Raw genomic sequence first — 16,708 nt, forward strand, 5'->3', positions numbered from 1 at the left:
ACTTTCTGTCACCAAAACTCCAAGCTACAGAAAAAAACAAGTTTAACTGACCCTTCACCATTATCCCATGTGTTTATCTGTTTGCGCTCACCTGGGACAATGAAATGAAAAAGTCAGATTCACTTTGTGCTCAGTTACACAACTTGAGCTTTGAGTTTTACCCTGTGGGTTTCCAGCAAGCCCTGAGCTCAGCTGGGCAAGGTCCTGCCTGCTCTGCGAGGCGGTTCCTGCTTCCTAACAAGCTTTGATCTCAAGACAAGACAAAGAGCCAGGGTTTTAAAATGCACCACGAAAGTACCTCTGGGGGTATCCAACTCCAGCACGAAAGCATTTCATCTGGATTTCCAACATGGCAGGGGGATGGATATGTTTTGAATATAGACATGAATAATTCAGTTTTCATGAATTTGCCTGACTTTACAAGGACTTGTGCTGATTTCAGCCTGATAAGCTGCCTTCATTTCTAACCACTACTACTTTAAGCAAAAAAAGCCATGGCTTTTGGGAGAATCCCCTGTCTCAGGGAAGGAAGGGTTGCTGCAGCCCAAGAGGAGTGCCCCTGGTGCTGTTCAGAGGGTGGCTCTGGTGGGTGGTGGTCACAGGTCACAGATAGATGGACACAGGGACCAGGGGCTGCTACTGCAGAGGGCAGGACTTGCTCCCTTTCTGGCTTTCACTTCCAGCCGCAGGACTGCCTTCTCCCTTGCTCCAGAGGTGGCATCTGTCTGACCACAACCAGAGCTTATTGATTTTATTCCCCTGTCCCAGAATGGGCTTTTCTGTGACGACAGTGGATGAAGCTGAAGGGTGGTACCACAGGGCGACTCTGGGTGGGCAGAGGCTGCACACGGCTGCCCATGGCAGCACAGTGAAACAACTCCTTGGGCACAACAGAGCCCTTCCTCAGCCTCAGCTGCACACCTGAGGGCAGCTCAGCTGTTTGTCCAGCCCTGCCACAGGCGAGGGTGAGGCTGATGCTGTTAAGCGCTTCATCACCCGCCTGCCCCTGACACCTGCTGGCATGTCTCTCAGCTCTGTTCGCTGCCATGTCACTTCCCTGGCCCTCCACTCCCAGGATCCTCTCACCTGTCTTGGGGACAGCAGACCAGGGGACTTATCTGGGCTTAGGGGAGACCTTCTTGGTCTCTACAGTTTCCTGAGAAGAGTTGTAGTGAGGTAGGGGAGGATACTGGACTGTTGCTCTACTTTGTTAATGACACAGATACACTATGGAAAAAATAGATGGTGAACTGAGGAATAGCCCCAGAATGTACAAACAGAAAGGAAAGGAATCACTGCTGAGCAAAGAAATTTTATTCTGGCATTTCAGAACTTCTGGGCACGTGTCTTTGCTGCTTAGGTGCTGTCCATGTCTGAATTTTGCATAGGTAGTTCAGACACACAAGCCACGACTTGCATGTACAGGAATTCTTTCTCAATCTACGTTTCCTGTTCTCAGCTCCCCCTTTGCCTGTCACCTCACTGCATGGAAACCAGGGCATTGTCCATGAAATTAAACAGTAAGAACTAATGACCAACCTTTAGAAGGAGAAGATGCTCATTTATCTGCCAGACACTCAAGCCATAGGGTTCACCATCTCTGAGGACAAATCTGATGTCGTAGCCTGATTCTAAGAACAGATGGGCTATTTCACTGCCCATTAGCCTCACTGATAGTTCACAAACCCAAGACCACCCACTTATTATAGACCCCTGGTCTGCAGCCTTTTTTAGCAAAAATCACTCCTTCATGAGGAATGAGTCACACACACAAAGACCCTGATGGAATCCAACCAACTAGTCAATAAACGGTAAAGTGCAAGATACAGATCCTCATGACTGCTGGACTGAGTCATCCTGATGCTAGATTTATCAGAGCCAAAGTTTCTAATAGGAGCACCAACTGTATAAAATAAGAGTTTGCCATTGCCTTCAACTGAGTCAGCTGAAGCTCTCAGAAGTGAGAGACTGGCTGAAAGCATCTGGGGTTACCCAGTCTAGGCCCATCCCCTAGACTGAGGGATGTTTAGTGTGTCTCTGTAGACCTGACACCTGTGAGGGCACACTTGGAATGTTGCATCCAGTTTTCAGATCCCTTCACAGTTCAAAAGGAAGGCGGAGAAACTAGGGAGGGTCCAGTAGAGAGCTCCCAAAACAGAGACCCGGAGCACATTACCTACATGAAGAAGCTTGTTGAGTTGGGCTTGCTAAGTCTGGCAAAGAGCAGAAGAAGCAACGTAACACCAACCTACAGCTCCGTGAAGAAGACCTGCAAAAAGGATGGAGCCAACCTCTTTGGCAGTAGCAGATGATACAGGGAAGGGCAACAGTCAGTGCAGAGAGATGGTAGGCTCTCTATCCTCAGTGCTTTCCAAAACATGAGGAGACAGAGTCACAGGTGACCTAATCTAGCATGATAATAGCCCTGCTCCAAGCAGAGAGGCCTTGCTTACTCCCCATGTCCCAAGAAAGAGCAGGAGAGGCTGAACACCAAACCGTCTACACTGGCTAAGAATTGATCAGATAAATCCAGCCAATCTAAGTGGGTGAACTGTTTCTGCAACAGAGGAAGATTAAAGTCATTACAAATTCAGTTCTGTCCCACTCAAGGGGAAATTTCTCCTTAACCACAAATTATGGCACCTGAACTTAGGAATAGGAGCAAGGCTTACCAGAAAAGCACCACAGAAGGATTTTCTGTACCCTCTCACTGGCTGAACCATCCTTGACTGTCCCCAGGTGTAGCCCATCTCTGATGCTTCTGAGGAGGTCAGAAAAGGCCCAGAATACATTCAGCTCTGTGCATCAAGGTAAAACTCCTGACTGGTTACTGCAAGTTGCCACCTGGAGGATGGGATTCAACTACACTCAGGATCTTGAGGTGAAGATCTTATGATTATCTTGAGGGCAATGCTGATAGTCCAGCTTTCCTCTGAGCCCACGAAGAAAGGGGTTAGGTACTGGTCACAGGGATCTGGAGCTTTGGAGACAGAGAGAACCAGCAGGATCTTACAGTACAACCTGTACAAGCAGCAGGGGCAGAGCTCTGTCTGTTGTCACTGCGCTGCAGTAATGAATGGTAAGGACATGCTGCCTCTTCCTGACACTTCTATTGTAAATGTCTGATGGAGGAAAAAGAGTCTCTGATTTGCATATGCTGGGGTTGAATAGATAAGCAATCATCTTGAAAAATGAGTCTATGCACATATAATTGCCCACGCACGTAGTTAAACCTTCTGACCAAGGAGAGATAAGCCTGATGCTGATTGTTTACGATCATGCAGTAAAATTTCTATGGAACTGTTTTTCTAGGATGAAAAACAGAAACAGCCACATTAACTCACTTCATTGTAATGCCCATTTTATTGCAATTATCTTGCGATTCTCTGAGCTTTCAGCATCTTGTTTTGGCATTACAAACACCTGCACTTGCAAATCCTAGGCAACACAAATAAAAAGAACATCTTGTTACAGTAATATCTATAAAAAATGAGATTGGTGCAAAATATGATACTTGCAGCTTTCCAGCTTCCTATATCCATACATCAATAACATATAAAGGCTATTTATCTAAAGGGCTAAGCCTTTTTGTGTTCTTTATTAGTGTTCATATGTCACAGGTGCACAGGGAGAAAGGATGGGCTACGTGGTAACATGCTTGACTGGACCTTGGGGAAACAGCCATATCTTTCACACATTTCCTGTGTGACTCTGAGCAAACCACTTAATCCTTCCATCTTCTCATCATCTGTAGTGTACTATACCCCTAATATCAAACAGTGGGAATAACTCCTGTTCCATAGGAATTGCTTGCAGGCAATGCCAACCCTGGTTGTACTTGGTACACAAGCATAGGTGGTTAAAGCCCCAACTACTGTGCATGTCTAACCTTTAAATAAGCTTTTAAATTCTCGCTTTTTAGATATGGACTGTAGGTGGAATCATAGAATGATTTGGGTTGGAAGGGACCACTTGCCACTAGTCTCCAGTTCAGAAGAGCACAACCACCCTGTGTGGTAGGCTCCATAAAACAGGTGTAGAAAACAGAGGTGGTTTCCAAAAAATTATAATCAGAAAAATAATATTATCCTAATTTTTAGATAAGTGGCTGAGATGCAGTTCCACTAAGAAGCTTGTCTGACATCAGATGAAAAGCTTGGGGCAATGGTGGAAAGGTAACCTAGGCCTCCTGAGCTCATCAGTGCCTTTAAGTACATACTGTCCTTTAAGAGAGGCATCCCAAGAATTTTGCACTGTCATAGGATTCAGGAGGGAACATTGTTCCTTCCTTGACCTTTGTTGAAAATGCCAGTAAAAATCAGAAGGAAATCCTCCTGTTAAACACTGTTTAAGCTAAGGATTTGCATGAGTGGCAACTGGCCTATCCCGTTATCATACCTTACACTTGGAAAAACAGACTGTTGTTGCATCCCTGTAACTGCTGGTATCACAGCTCAGAGGAATAGAAGGGGTGGCATTGCAGAATGAGATTGTAATCAGATACACAGCTCTGAGATGGGCCTGGGAAGAGGTCTGAAGGATCAAGTGGCCCTGTCCCAGGATCACAGTAGCAGCTAGGCACACATCTGTAGAAGAATGCTGACAGGAAGTTGACCTGAATAACTTTCAGTACTTTAAGATATAACAAGGCATTTTAGGGACTAACTCCTAGTTTTAGTCTATGACAGGACAGGTCTTATCCTGAAACAATCTGGACAAATTGGAAGAAAACAGCATATAATATCTCCCCCCTAGAACAGGAGAAAAACAGTTGAGCATCAGGGTAATGAGAAACAACAGAGACGTCAGTGTGTTAGGCGTGGGTGAGAGCACAGCCCGTGACTTTCATGCTGTGCCTTTAGAATCAAAGAATTTCATGGAGGTGCCTGTGGTGGAAAATATAAGAGAACTGAGATCTCACCACCTTTATGCACACTGCTCCAAGGTTACACCGCTCTCGTGGTGAAGAAATTTTCCTTAAGTTCAGCCTGAACAATTCAAGCCAAGTACTTTCTGTCTCACCTCAGAGGTTTTTCTACAGATGTAGGATGATTTGGGACAGAGAAAGGGCTGCTGTGACTGTGCACCTGGGACTGGAAGAAGCAAGGCCTTCTCAGAGCAAATACCTGAGTGAAAAAGGGTGGGTTTTTTGTTGTGACCATGCTGAGCCCATGTTTTATCGATTTGAGAAGCTATGTGGTCACAGTGGGCAGAACTAGGTGGAAGTGATTAAAAGCATTGCCAGGAAAGGCTTAGGGGCCCAGCCTGCTGTAGGAATAGTATTTCATTGTCTGCCTTTTGTTGCCTTTTAGCTTGAAATATAAGATCTGAGATTTCCATGAACAGGAAAAATTTTCCATTCTCTTGGGATGGAAAATACATGAAAAGGAGAAAAACACATCCCCAGAATTTAGAGGAAACCTGGGGAGTCAGCTCTAGTCCATCTCAGCTGGACAATTTAGTGTCACGTTCATTCTACTCATTCCTCTTTACAGAAGAATATTTCCTGAGCCTTGAAAACCAAGGTGCCGGGATAAAACATGAGGTGCAGGCAGCATCCTCCATGTGACTGGAGCATGTTATGTCAGTTTGTGTCCTTAGTGGTCGGGGCAACTTCCAGGAACAACTGGAGGTGTAAGGTGACGGTCTGCAAAAAGCGAGGGTGGTACTTGAAGCGAACCAGTGGGAAATAAAGAATGATGCCACTGAAAATGAAGGCGATGATGTAGAGGATCTCCATTTGGGGTTGATCAATGATGGGAGCTAACACCAGGTACACAGCTGCCATCAGCACAATTATGGGAATGATAATTGGTACCTGTGAAAGCAAAACAATTGGTGTACAGACTCACGTAACTCAGAGGCAATTTCTGTAAGCCTTGTCAGAAAGCATTTAAACTTGAATTTGAAGCCACCCTCCCTCAAAGTCTAGTAAATGCACACAAGAAAAAATGATTTCACAACAAGGCGAAAAACTGAATGTTCAAACTGAGATTTTCCATTTTTTATTTTTGTGCTTTTTGTCCAACACGAGAGCACTGTTACAGGCCAAAGGAAATGTTCACAGTTACTTGTGAGAGCATGGAGAAAAATCCTGTTGGATTCATCTAACTTAGTGGGATGCTCTACTCTGCTCCCTACCCATTGTATTCTAACACTTTTGTCAAAATGCTAATAAAAATTACTACTTTCAAACCAAGGAAATCTTTCCTCTAAATATAAACTGGCCTGTCCTCTGGTTCCTGGAGGAACCCCATGGTAATCAGGATGTTCTTTCAACTCAGGGAAAAGTCACTGCTTTCATTCATGGTCTCACGGATCCTCTGTTCTTGAGATCTTTTCTGTGAAGATACTTCCCTCAGTCACTGAGGAAGCACTGCAGCTCAGCCCGCTCAGGGCATCAGAAACTCCTGATCTCCTTCCTCTGTTTTATGGGGAACAAACCTGCCCCCTGGCCATCTCAAAGGACTTGGGGCATTCTAGATGAGTTATTTTTTCCTCTGCAAGATTCCTACACCTGGGCTACCCTCTGAGGAGTGTGACCAGGGTCTGAGAGCATAAGCAGGTGATTGCATTGTCGTCAAAATCATCCTTCATTTATCTCTTTAAACTTTGGAAAGAAAGAGGATATGGTAGATATATTTTCCATAGTGAGGGGCAGTTCACTATTAACTTCTCAAAACTGAGAATTCAGCCTTAACTTATGCCTGTATATCCACACTACCTTACCCCCCTTGGTGACTTTGCTGAGACATAACTTGAAAATAAAAAAAAAAAAAAGGACATCCATATTAAATCTGTAAGCAACCAGTGCTCACTCTTTTCTCATCATGTTTTCGTAGTTATTTAGGCAATATAGGAAAACGGGTGTTGAGGGTTTTATGTTATTACTTTACCTTGTAAGATCTTGGCAGTTCTGGTTTCTTGATTTTTAAATACAGGAGCCCAGAAATAGTCATGCCATAGAAAAGCCATGCTATAAAACTGGAATAAAAACCAAAAATAGACAGCATTACATTTGGGGTGAGATCATGCAGGAATGTCAGGCCTGCCTTGCAGATCCCAGATGTTCATACCTCCAGTTGAAAAGGAGAATATTGATATAAATTTAGTAGTTCTTCCATTCATTTCCTTTGCAACATAAACAATAGAACTTTAGAATTATCTGAATATTACAGATTAATTTCAATATGAGGATGAATCACATCCAGTTAAATCTACAGTGACAGAAGCATGGATGTATTGCAAAAATGCTGGTTCCCAGGCTCTTTCTTTTCTTTCTTTCCTCCTCCTCTCCCCAGTATTGGTTAGAAAGCAACAGCCTAGGCTCAAAAAAAAATACTGGAAGAAAATACTTATAAAACAACATAAAACCCAGGAGCACAGGGGATGCAAGCAGAAATGTTACACACACATACCTGAAAAAGTTCACGATACTGGTGAAGTTTCCTGATATTATCATTATTAAAGACATCACAGATGTAAACATCAGTGCAGGGGAGGGTGTGAGGCGTCGCACATGAGCCATAGACAGAATGTCTGGCTGAAAGACAAAGCAAAACCGTGTATCATCATATCATGTACTCAGAGGTCCTTACTCATCCCCTCAGCCGCTGGTGGGAGCTCTGCCCGCAGCCAGAGCTACTTGTAATCAGCAAATAAGCATCATAGAAAAGCAGTTCAGCTCCAAGGAGTGTAAACAAGGAAACCTCCCTCGAGGGTATTTTTATTGTGTCTCACTGATTTCATATGAAATATGCTCAGTTTTGGCAGGCAAAATGAGATTTTCAAAATACTGATGTGGCAGACTAAGGCTGAGTCAAATCAGAGCTTTCCTGGCCCTCATCAGGACCTTGTCCACGGTCCCACTCTTCTGCCCCCTGCCATGTCTCTCCGGGACTTGACTTCTCTTAGGATGACTGGAAAATAAGACAAGGACTACTCCTGAAACATTTATGTAACTAACTACAAATTAAATGAGGTTTTGTTTCAGAACAGTGAGAGGACTAGTAGCATCTTTATTGTTTGTTTCATTGGAAAGTTTAATGAGAAAGGCTGTTTTCTTTTATATATATATATTTATGTTTTAATTACCAACTAAAATATCATGCAACAACTGTTAGAGCAGAGTGTCTGAGAAATGGCATAAGCATTCAGCTTTTAGTCTGGTGTGGTCCAATTCAGACCTTCTGTGAATTGCTTATCATAGAGCTTGCCATGATACAGCAGGCACTGTCCTCAGTGAGAGAAGCTGTGGAACCAGCAACCGCCGAAACCAGTAACCACTGAAACCAGTAACCACCAGTCCAGTCATCTCCACCAACCTGGTCATTCATATACATAAAAGATTCCCTGCTATGAACCAGGAGTGGAGCTGGTGTGGAATCATAGAGCCATAGAATGGTTTGGGTTGGAAGGAACCTTAAAGACCATCTAATTCCAACCCCCCTGCCATGGGCAGGGACACTTTCCACTAGACCAGGTTGCTCAGAGCCCCATCCAGCCTGGCCTTGAGCCCTTCAAGGGATGGGGCATCCACAGCTTCCCTGTGCAACACATTACAGTGCCTTCACACCTGAGAGCAGAAATGCCAGGTGATGTGGGTAGGAAGCACCAAAGAAGCAGAGAAGTCCAGGAGGAACATAATATGCCTGCTCAAAACAGAGGAGGACAAATGCAACTCCTTTCTTCTCCTCTTTTTGGAGAAGTGTGTGGGTAGTTGTAGGTGTTATACCTGTGAGTGAGAGGGTCCATATCAGCAGCTGGAATGGGGCAGCAACCTCAGGGGCTTGTATGCCCAGGTATCAGCAACTGGGAGACTGGGATGCAAGGCCAGCTACTGGGTAGACTGAATATCTGAGCCCAGCTGCTGGAGGGATCATATTGTACATATGTTTCTATATATATTTCCCCCTAACAGAACCCCTGATCAGTCAGAGAGGGGAACAAGATGGGACTCTCAGTGCTGTTAGTGTTTGTGTGAGTGCTGTGTGTCTGTCTGTGTGCCCTGCTGTCTGGGTGTGTGTATATACAGCTAAACACGTGTATATATGTGTGTACATATATCGTTTTTATACCTGTGTTTGTGTGTGTGCCTGCTGGGAATACATGCTGAACTTACTGGCTGGGCTAGGGAGGAGGGAGCCACAGCAGCCTCACCTCTGCTGGGCTACCAGATTTGGCCCCACCTAACAAAACCAATGATAAACCCCCGAGAGGGGAGGTGTAAGGCTTGGTGTCACCTCATAATTGCTATGAAGCTTGGAGAGCAGATATCCTGTGTTGCATCTGAGCTGGACTACCCACAAGAAGGCTGAAACACCCCTGAGACTAGCCAATGTAGTCAGTATAGCATACAAAAGCAGCTTGCCAGTGCTGGGCTACCTTCCAAGTGCAAGCAAGGGTGCCTTGCAACACACAAGCATGGCCAGGTTCCCTCTCCTGGCAAATACATTGGATAGGCCACCCCCAGCCTGTGCCCAGTTCTCCAATGCAGCAGGATTTCAGTGTTTCATTTTGAAGCTGTACTTAAAATTCAGGCTAGATGTGAAAATGTGTCTTTCTGAAAGTACTTGACTGGAGGAGAAAGCCCAGAGACAACATATGCATTACATTTGAAAAAGATGGGGGGAGGTTAAAGTCTTTGAGCAAGGAACCCCTGAAGAGCTATCACTCTGACAGCTGAACACACACAGTATTTTTCTCTCTGCTTCAGTGTCTCAAGAAGGGAAAGTTGCTCAGAGCAAGGCAGACCCCTTCATTCTGTGCTTACCATGTGGCCTTCCCTCGCAGCAATGTAGCACACGCGGCCTCCGCTGAAGAACGTGCCGTTTGATGAACCAAATGTGGACAGTGCCACCGACAGGGAGATGAGCCATGCCCAGCTGCCCAGGACTTTGTCCCTGAGGTGGGAAAGAGTTCACAGCATAAGGTACAATATGTAGATGTAGCAAATATTCACCGTAGAACCGGACAGTTCTCTTCCCTCAATTATACTTTCTAAATTTTTTTTCTGAAGTCTTTTTAAATGATTTAAAATCTTCTTCCAGTCCCTAGAGTATTTAGTGACTAATAAGTTTGTCTTGTCCAGGGAAGACAGCTTTTCTTCGTGTCTGGTGTGTATATATATACATCTGCTCACAGTGCAATGGTGTACAAAGCTGTCACAACATGAAACCCCCCATTTTTATGTACTGAAGCTGTGGCAAAAAGCCTGGAGATACTGCTATCACAGCCAACAATATTAGCTTGGAAATCACTGTTCCTATCACACCAGAAGAAATATTCTGCATTATAACCTCTTCCCCAATATGCATAAGAATTTAATCCTTTAATCCTATATGTACCTATTTCTGCTACTCTGTGAATCAGACTTAAGCCAAAGCAATGGTTTGAATTCCAGAAGTTTGTTTCTACAACATGTTCAGACATTTGTGGTTTGCTTTCTCTGTAACAGAAGAAGCAGCAGGGTTACAGAGTTCAAGGTAAACATATGGAAGATATGATAATCTTCTCACCTGAAAGTGAAGATTGTCTTCTGGAATGAAGCAGCATGAAGAGTATTAATTGAGTAATAAATGCTGGTGTTTGGGGTAATTATCACATACATGTATATACACATACACAAACAAACGCAATGTTCATCTAACTGGCAAAAATCCAAAACTCAAAAGTTTTTTAGAACACTTTATATTTCCATTGAACTGTATGCCTTTGAGCCATAGGCACTCTTTTTTAGTATCACCTCTCTCAAACGTTGAAAAAATCAAGATTTCAGCTTTCCAAAATCACGGTAGGAGCTTATCTACCACAATAATTTAAAAAATGTAGCTTAGAAACTTAATATCTGGATTATGCTCCTTCAGGCTTCAAATTATTAAGCAAAAAAATTATAAACAGAACTAAAATTTTTCCCTTTTTCAAAATGATGGAATCTGGCCATCTCCTATAATCATGCAATTCCATAACCACAAGATATCAAGGGAAAACAACATACATCACACAATTAATAATGAAATCTTTAGCAGTTGTGTACTTTGCCTTTATGAGGTTGGTGCTTTACTGTTTTGACCCTGGAAATGAAGTACAGGGGCTACTGCAAGCAGCTTCTTAAAAGCAAACTGGGACCTGCTGTTAAATCACTGCCATCAAAGAAATGCTGTGGAGAGTTTCCTGAGCTCCTCTCATCACAGAGCAATGTTTCTCTCTGGCAGTTTTCTTCTTATATGGGGAATAAATGCATATAAATGTGACAAATCTGGCTTCTTTATACTCCTCCAATGCTTTGTTAATGGCCTGAACAGCTGCATCTCTTGCTTGAGCCATGGCCATCAGCCCCTCCTCAGCCTCAGGTTACCTACCTGTCCTCCAGGCTTTTGAGTTCCCCCCTTTCTGGTTGCTAGATCAATATTTCTTCCTGAATTGTGCTCTTGGGTGAAAAGGTTAATCAGGCAGGAAAAGGAGATGTGCTAAAAAGGAGGAAGCTCACAAATAACTTGTTAATCAGGAATGATGGGAAAGGAAGTGCAGTGAAAGTTCATGCCACTGCAGCTTAGTGAGGCTTTGAAACATGCTCAAACAAAGCACTAGATCTTTAAAAGCTCCTATTTATAATGACATGAAAGACTATTAGAGAACACATCCAGCAAAAGCCCAGTCAGATCTTCAAGCTGGAAATCTTGTGAAACACACACAGAAGCACAGCTGCTGCTGACTTGTTAGGAAGAGGTTGAACAGCAACATAATCTGTGGATATACCATGTTATCATTTCTGCCAGAAAACTCATTTAGGCCTATCAGAGATTCTGTGTCTTTGGAAATATGGAGACTAAGGCTGGATGTTCTGGTGAAAGATCACTGATGATGCCTGCATCTCTCATGATGGTCCCTTCCTTCTCTTCCTACATTCCTTGTCTTGCATGCAGACTGTTTGATATCACCAAACACTTCAGGTTGATGGAAGATACAGTTTCTGTGGAGCTCTGGCAAAGCATAAGCTCATTAAAGTTACAGTTACCAAAGATTACCCAACCCATGCATAACACTTCTCAAAGGTGGTGTAGAGATCTGTGCCATTTTCTATTTCCCCACATATGGAGAAACTGAACTGAAAGACTCTGCTCTGCTTGAATTTCCAGGTGCCAAGTGGACAGGATTCACCCACTTGGCTCCTATCTCACTCCCAAGCCACTGCCTCTGCATCAGCAGAACAGCACATCGCTCTCTCCATTTCTATGGAAATACCTAAAATGTGGAGGATCTCTCAGTCCCCAGATCTGGATATGTGCCTCACTGCATTCCTGGTGCCTGTGGGGAGACGCTCCTGGTATGCCCTTCAGCTCTTCTTTATGGATACTTTCCACAGGGTGAAACATAAGCTGGATGGGAGCCATGGGTTTCCAGTGTGAATAAAAGGGAATGAGGAGTAAGGGGTGTACCATCTTGGCAGCCTTGATGCATCTTGGAGACCATATCTAGATGGGGATGGTCAGCCTTGGCCTTTGGTGGGGGAAGGCCATACACTGCTCTGGAGGTGACATAGCTGGGACGGGCAGCCTGCTTCACAGAACCATAGAATCACAGACTTGTAGAATGGTTTGGGTTGGAAAGGGCCTAACAGATCATCTAGTTTCAACCTCCCTGCCATGGGTAGGAACACCTCCTACTAGACCAGGTTGCACAAAGCCCCATCCAAACTGGCCTTGAACACTTTCAGGGATGGGGCATCCACATTGTCTTTGGGCAACCTGTTCCAGGATCTCATCATCACCCTCACAGTAAAAAATTTCTTCCTAATAACTAATCTAAATCTACCCTCTGTCAGCTTAAAGCCTCTTCCCCTTGTCCAGTCACTACAGGCCTTTGTGAAAAGTCACTCTCCAGCTCTCTTGTAGCCCCTGTAGGTACTGGAAGGTGCTAGAAGGTCTCCCCAGTGCCTTGTCTTCTCCAGGCTGAACAACCCCAGCTCTCAGCCTGTCTTCATTGGAGAGGTGCTCCAGCCCTCTGGTCATCTTGCCTCTTCATAAACCTGGCCTGACCATTGCAGGGCTACCATTTCTCTGGGGATAGACCTAAATCTCCTGACACTCAGGGGAGAACCAGTATTTCACTGAGCCGCATCGGTTGTGTTGCCACACGCAGAGCTCACCCCCAAGTGACGGCCACAGCTCCTGAAGACAGCAGTTCAGAGGGAGTCATGGCTGCTAAGTAGCTCACGTTCACCAGCAAATACAGGCACGTAACCAAAGGAATGGCAATCATCACAGCTCTGGGAAGGGTCACCTGGAAAAGGGATGACAGCAGTGTTAGGTGCAGCACATTTATGCCTGCACTGGGCTTTTTTTGCTTGTTTTGTTTTTGCCACCACCCACATCTCTCACTCAAATTCCTTCACTCCCTAAGCTTTTCCACAGAACAAGACTTAGATCCAGATTCACATGGCAGTTTTTACACCAGCCTCCCAAAGATGTCAAGCTGTAAGGTTGTACATTTCCAAAGTTAGTCTAAAAAAGCCCATAACCAACCAAACAAAATAAATCAAACAAACAGAACCCACCAAATTTTATTAAAAATATTTTGGCTCATAGCTGCCCAAGATGTCTGTTGCATACTTTTTGATTACTTTAATATTGATTAGTGCATTATGTGTCCTTCTGTGCTTCATCTTCCCAAGAACATCATACTGCCATGGACGAAGTTCCAGCGTGTGTTGCATCACATTTAACTCCTCTGCAGTTTAAATGAAATCTGGATTTTGATCTCAAAATCTCAAAGGAGATTTGCTTTAGGACGGAAATATTTTATTTTTCTCAGTGACAGGATGCTATCTTAGAACACCACAGAATCATTTTAAGGCTCAGTAAAATCAACAAACACTGTCTTATCTAATTGAAAATACTGGGAAAAAGCAACTGTATACATCTAAGAACCTAAAATATCAATTTTTGCACTCCCCAACCCCACCGTAGAACAAGATAGAGCAATTCCTAATGTTGTTTCCTCCACTCTGCAAGGGCCCGATTATTAGCGCTCACAACCCTGTGGCCCTGGGATCTTTGCTGCCATTTAGGTTAATATTTAACTGCATTTTCATTTAATCTGTAGGATCTTGTGTACTGCACTGGTAGAAAGCACATTCTCTGCACTCTGCACTCACAGAGCTACTTCAGCGCCTATAGCATGGACTGAACAAATTCCAAAAAAGTAAATGTTTAAAGACAAGTTATATTCTCTTTCCAGTAAGGCGGCTTGGCTTGCTCTGAAGTTGCCCCTCCATGCAATGGGGAGACATAAAGTTGTTTTCTGATGCATACATTATGGATCAAGTCTTTTATGTGGTGTTAAGGATCCTTTATGGATTATAGTAGTGAGTGCTTTTCTGAATAAATCTATATGTCTACAGTAAGATCCTCTAAACACTAAGACAAAACTTCATCCCTGAAGCATCCAAGTGCTCCCTAATAGTTTTTTTTCCAGTCAGTGGGGCATTTTAGGCCTTTCATAGAGTCGCAGGATGGTTTGGATTGAAAGGGACCTTAAAAATTATCAAGCTCCAACTGTTGTGCCATGAGCAAGGGCACCTTCCACTACACCAGGTTGCTCAGAGCCCCATCCAACCTCTCCTTAAGCACTTCCAGGAATGGGGCATCCACAGCTTCTCTGGGCAACTGGTGCCAGTGTCTCACCATCCTCACTGTAAATCTCTTGATTACCCCTCTTAAAAGATTCGTAGATAGAATCAAAATACTAATAGCAGTACTAAGTAAATAAAACCCATCTCACTCACTCACCTCAGGCTTCTTGAGTTCTTCAGTTACATAGTTCAGGTTGTTCCACCCATCATAGGACCAGAGTCCCTGGTAAAATGCCACTCCAACTGCCCCAATACCCACACTTGTGCCCTGAAAACCATTCTGAAAACTCTCAGTTTGTCCCTTGGCAAGGAGCACCAGTCCACCCACCACGATCACCAACAAAGCCAAGAGTTTGGCAGCTGTAAAAATGTTCATAACAGATGTCGCCAGCCTCACATTGAGACAGTTGATGATAGTTAAAAGCAGGATGCAGGCAGCAGCTGTGCATTTGACGACAACCTGCGGAGAGGAACATCCTGGGTAGAACGGTGCAACGGCGTATTCAGCAAAGCTCAGACAGACAGCTGCCAAACCAGCTGGTCTCACCAGGATGACAGAAGTGTAGGCGAAAAGAAAAGCAGGAAAAGAACCAAAAATCCTCAAAATGTAAATATATTCTCCTCCAGACTCTTTAATTATGGTTCCAAGCTCAGCGTACGACAAGGCTCCAAACATGGCCAGAAGACCGCATGCTGCCCAGATAAGCAGGCTGCTGGCAGGGTTCCCCATATGATGTAGTACCCACTCAGGGGACATAAAGATCCCCGAGCCTATCATTGTGCCTGCAATTAATGACACTCCGCTAATCAGGCCGACCTCTTGCTTCAGTCTTAACTTCTCCTTCCCTTCACTCAGATCTGTGGATGACTGAGGTGGATCTGTTGTCTTCCTTTCCCTCATTGTGAAAATGTGAGGAGATGTTGTTAGGAGAGAATATGAAAAAGGACTACGGCATTTGAATAAGGACTATTTCAGGCTTTAAGGTTTAGTTAATAATTATAAAAGTCACGCTGAATGCTTTCAAGAAATACAAACTTATCTTCTGTGTTCCACATTCTTTCATGACCCATCTTATCTTGGTAATTTATTATGGTTCAGATCTTGCCAAGTTTGATTATCTCTGAATCTCACTGCAAGCAATGGTAATAGACAGCATCCAGCACCACCTCAGAATCACTCAGCACCTTACTGGACTGTGTCCCTGATTATCTCTCCTTCAAATTACACTTCAAATGGCCTCTGAAATAAGGATCAGGTAAGCAAAGTCCCCATGCAAATCTGTACTTCATTCTTTGTTTAAAAGTCAATGTTCAAGCACTTGCTTCAGTGCTCAATCATACTGTCATTCTCCACTATAACATGATCAAACAAACAAGTCTGCCAGCCAACAGGCTATGGCTTTGCTCAACGAGGAACATTTCCAGTGTCTCAACCAAAGACACAGAAATGTTCTGTGAAAAACAGTCCAGAGTCTGTTTTTCTGCACAGAAGTAGGGGGCAACTTGGGCTCTTCCCACTTTTCGAAAGTGCATGAGGAGAAGAGTGAAAAGGCTATAATTACATTTTTCCAGGGCCTTTTTGCCATCATACATGAGGTGTGCACACTCTTACCAGACCTCGATCTTCAGAACTCCTTGTCACAGCTCATCAAATACACATTTCATTGCACACCTCAGAGGAACACAGCACAAGCTTTTGGAGATGCCTCTGACACCTACTTAGATATTTAACATGTAAAATTCCAGACTTTGAGGTGGGTTCTGCTGTAAATCTGACTATTGTTACAGTGCTCGAGGGGGCATTTTGTGATCTGTGTATGAAGTATTGAGCAGAAGGGAATTTCCACACGGATTCCTTTGAACTAAACTTTATTGGAGAGTTACTGTCCTTGGTGGTCTCTTGTAAACTTCTGTTGCGATAAGTACCAGAAAACAGGAGTGAGACCTTCCTCTGCCCTTCATGGCAACCACAGACCTTGAATCTTTAAAACTATCTGTCCTCCTCAAACATCTGAACTAAAAAAAGCATGACTATAAACAGAGCAGTATTTTTATTGTTTGTCTAAATATTCCTTC

General features: G+C 43.9%; 1 protein-coding gene across 1 annotated transcript; it reads right to left on the bottom strand.

Moving 5' to 3' along the window:
- Nucleotides 1-5,199: 5,199 nt before the first annotated feature.
- On the bottom strand, nt 5,200-15,563 carry LOC114064998 (b(0,+)-type amino acid transporter 1-like). Its single transcript, XM_027898544.1, has 6 exons — nt 14,790-15,563; nt 13,148-13,281; nt 9,773-9,902; nt 7,419-7,543; nt 6,897-6,984; nt 5,200-5,818 (listed from the first exon to the last, which is right to left on the bottom strand). Exons 1-6 carry the CDS (start codon nt 15,531-15,533, stop codon nt 5,585-5,587), a joined length of 1,455 nt encoding a protein of 484 aa, XP_027754345.1. The 5' UTR covers nt 15,534-15,563; the 3' UTR covers nt 5,200-5,584.
- Nucleotides 15,564-16,708: the final 1,145 nt, after the last annotated feature.

The sequence above is a fragment of the Empidonax traillii genome, unplaced genomic scaffold (assembly GCF_003031625.1).
Source record: "Empidonax traillii isolate 1590-97213 ecotype Southwest subspecies unplaced genomic scaffold, ASM303162v1 scaffold602:size389650, whole genome shotgun sequence".
Classification (NCBI taxonomy): domain Eukaryota; kingdom Metazoa; phylum Chordata; class Aves; order Passeriformes; family Tyrannidae; genus Empidonax; species Empidonax traillii.

Bases quoted from the DNA above. Each gene is read 5' to 3' on its own strand.
- LOC114064998 (XM_027898544.1), bottom strand. From the start codon at position 15,533: ATGAGGGAAAGGAAGACAACAGATCCACCTCAGTCATCCACAGATCTG. The intron at 13,282-14,789 runs GTGAGTGAGTGA...TCCCTTTTCCAG, and splicing joins AAGAACTCAAGAAGCCTGAG to GTGACCCTTCCCAGAGCTGT. The intron at 7,544-9,772 runs GTAAGCACAGAA...TTTGTCTTTCAG, and splicing joins CTGCGAGGGAAGGCCACATG to CCAGACATTCTGTCTATGGC.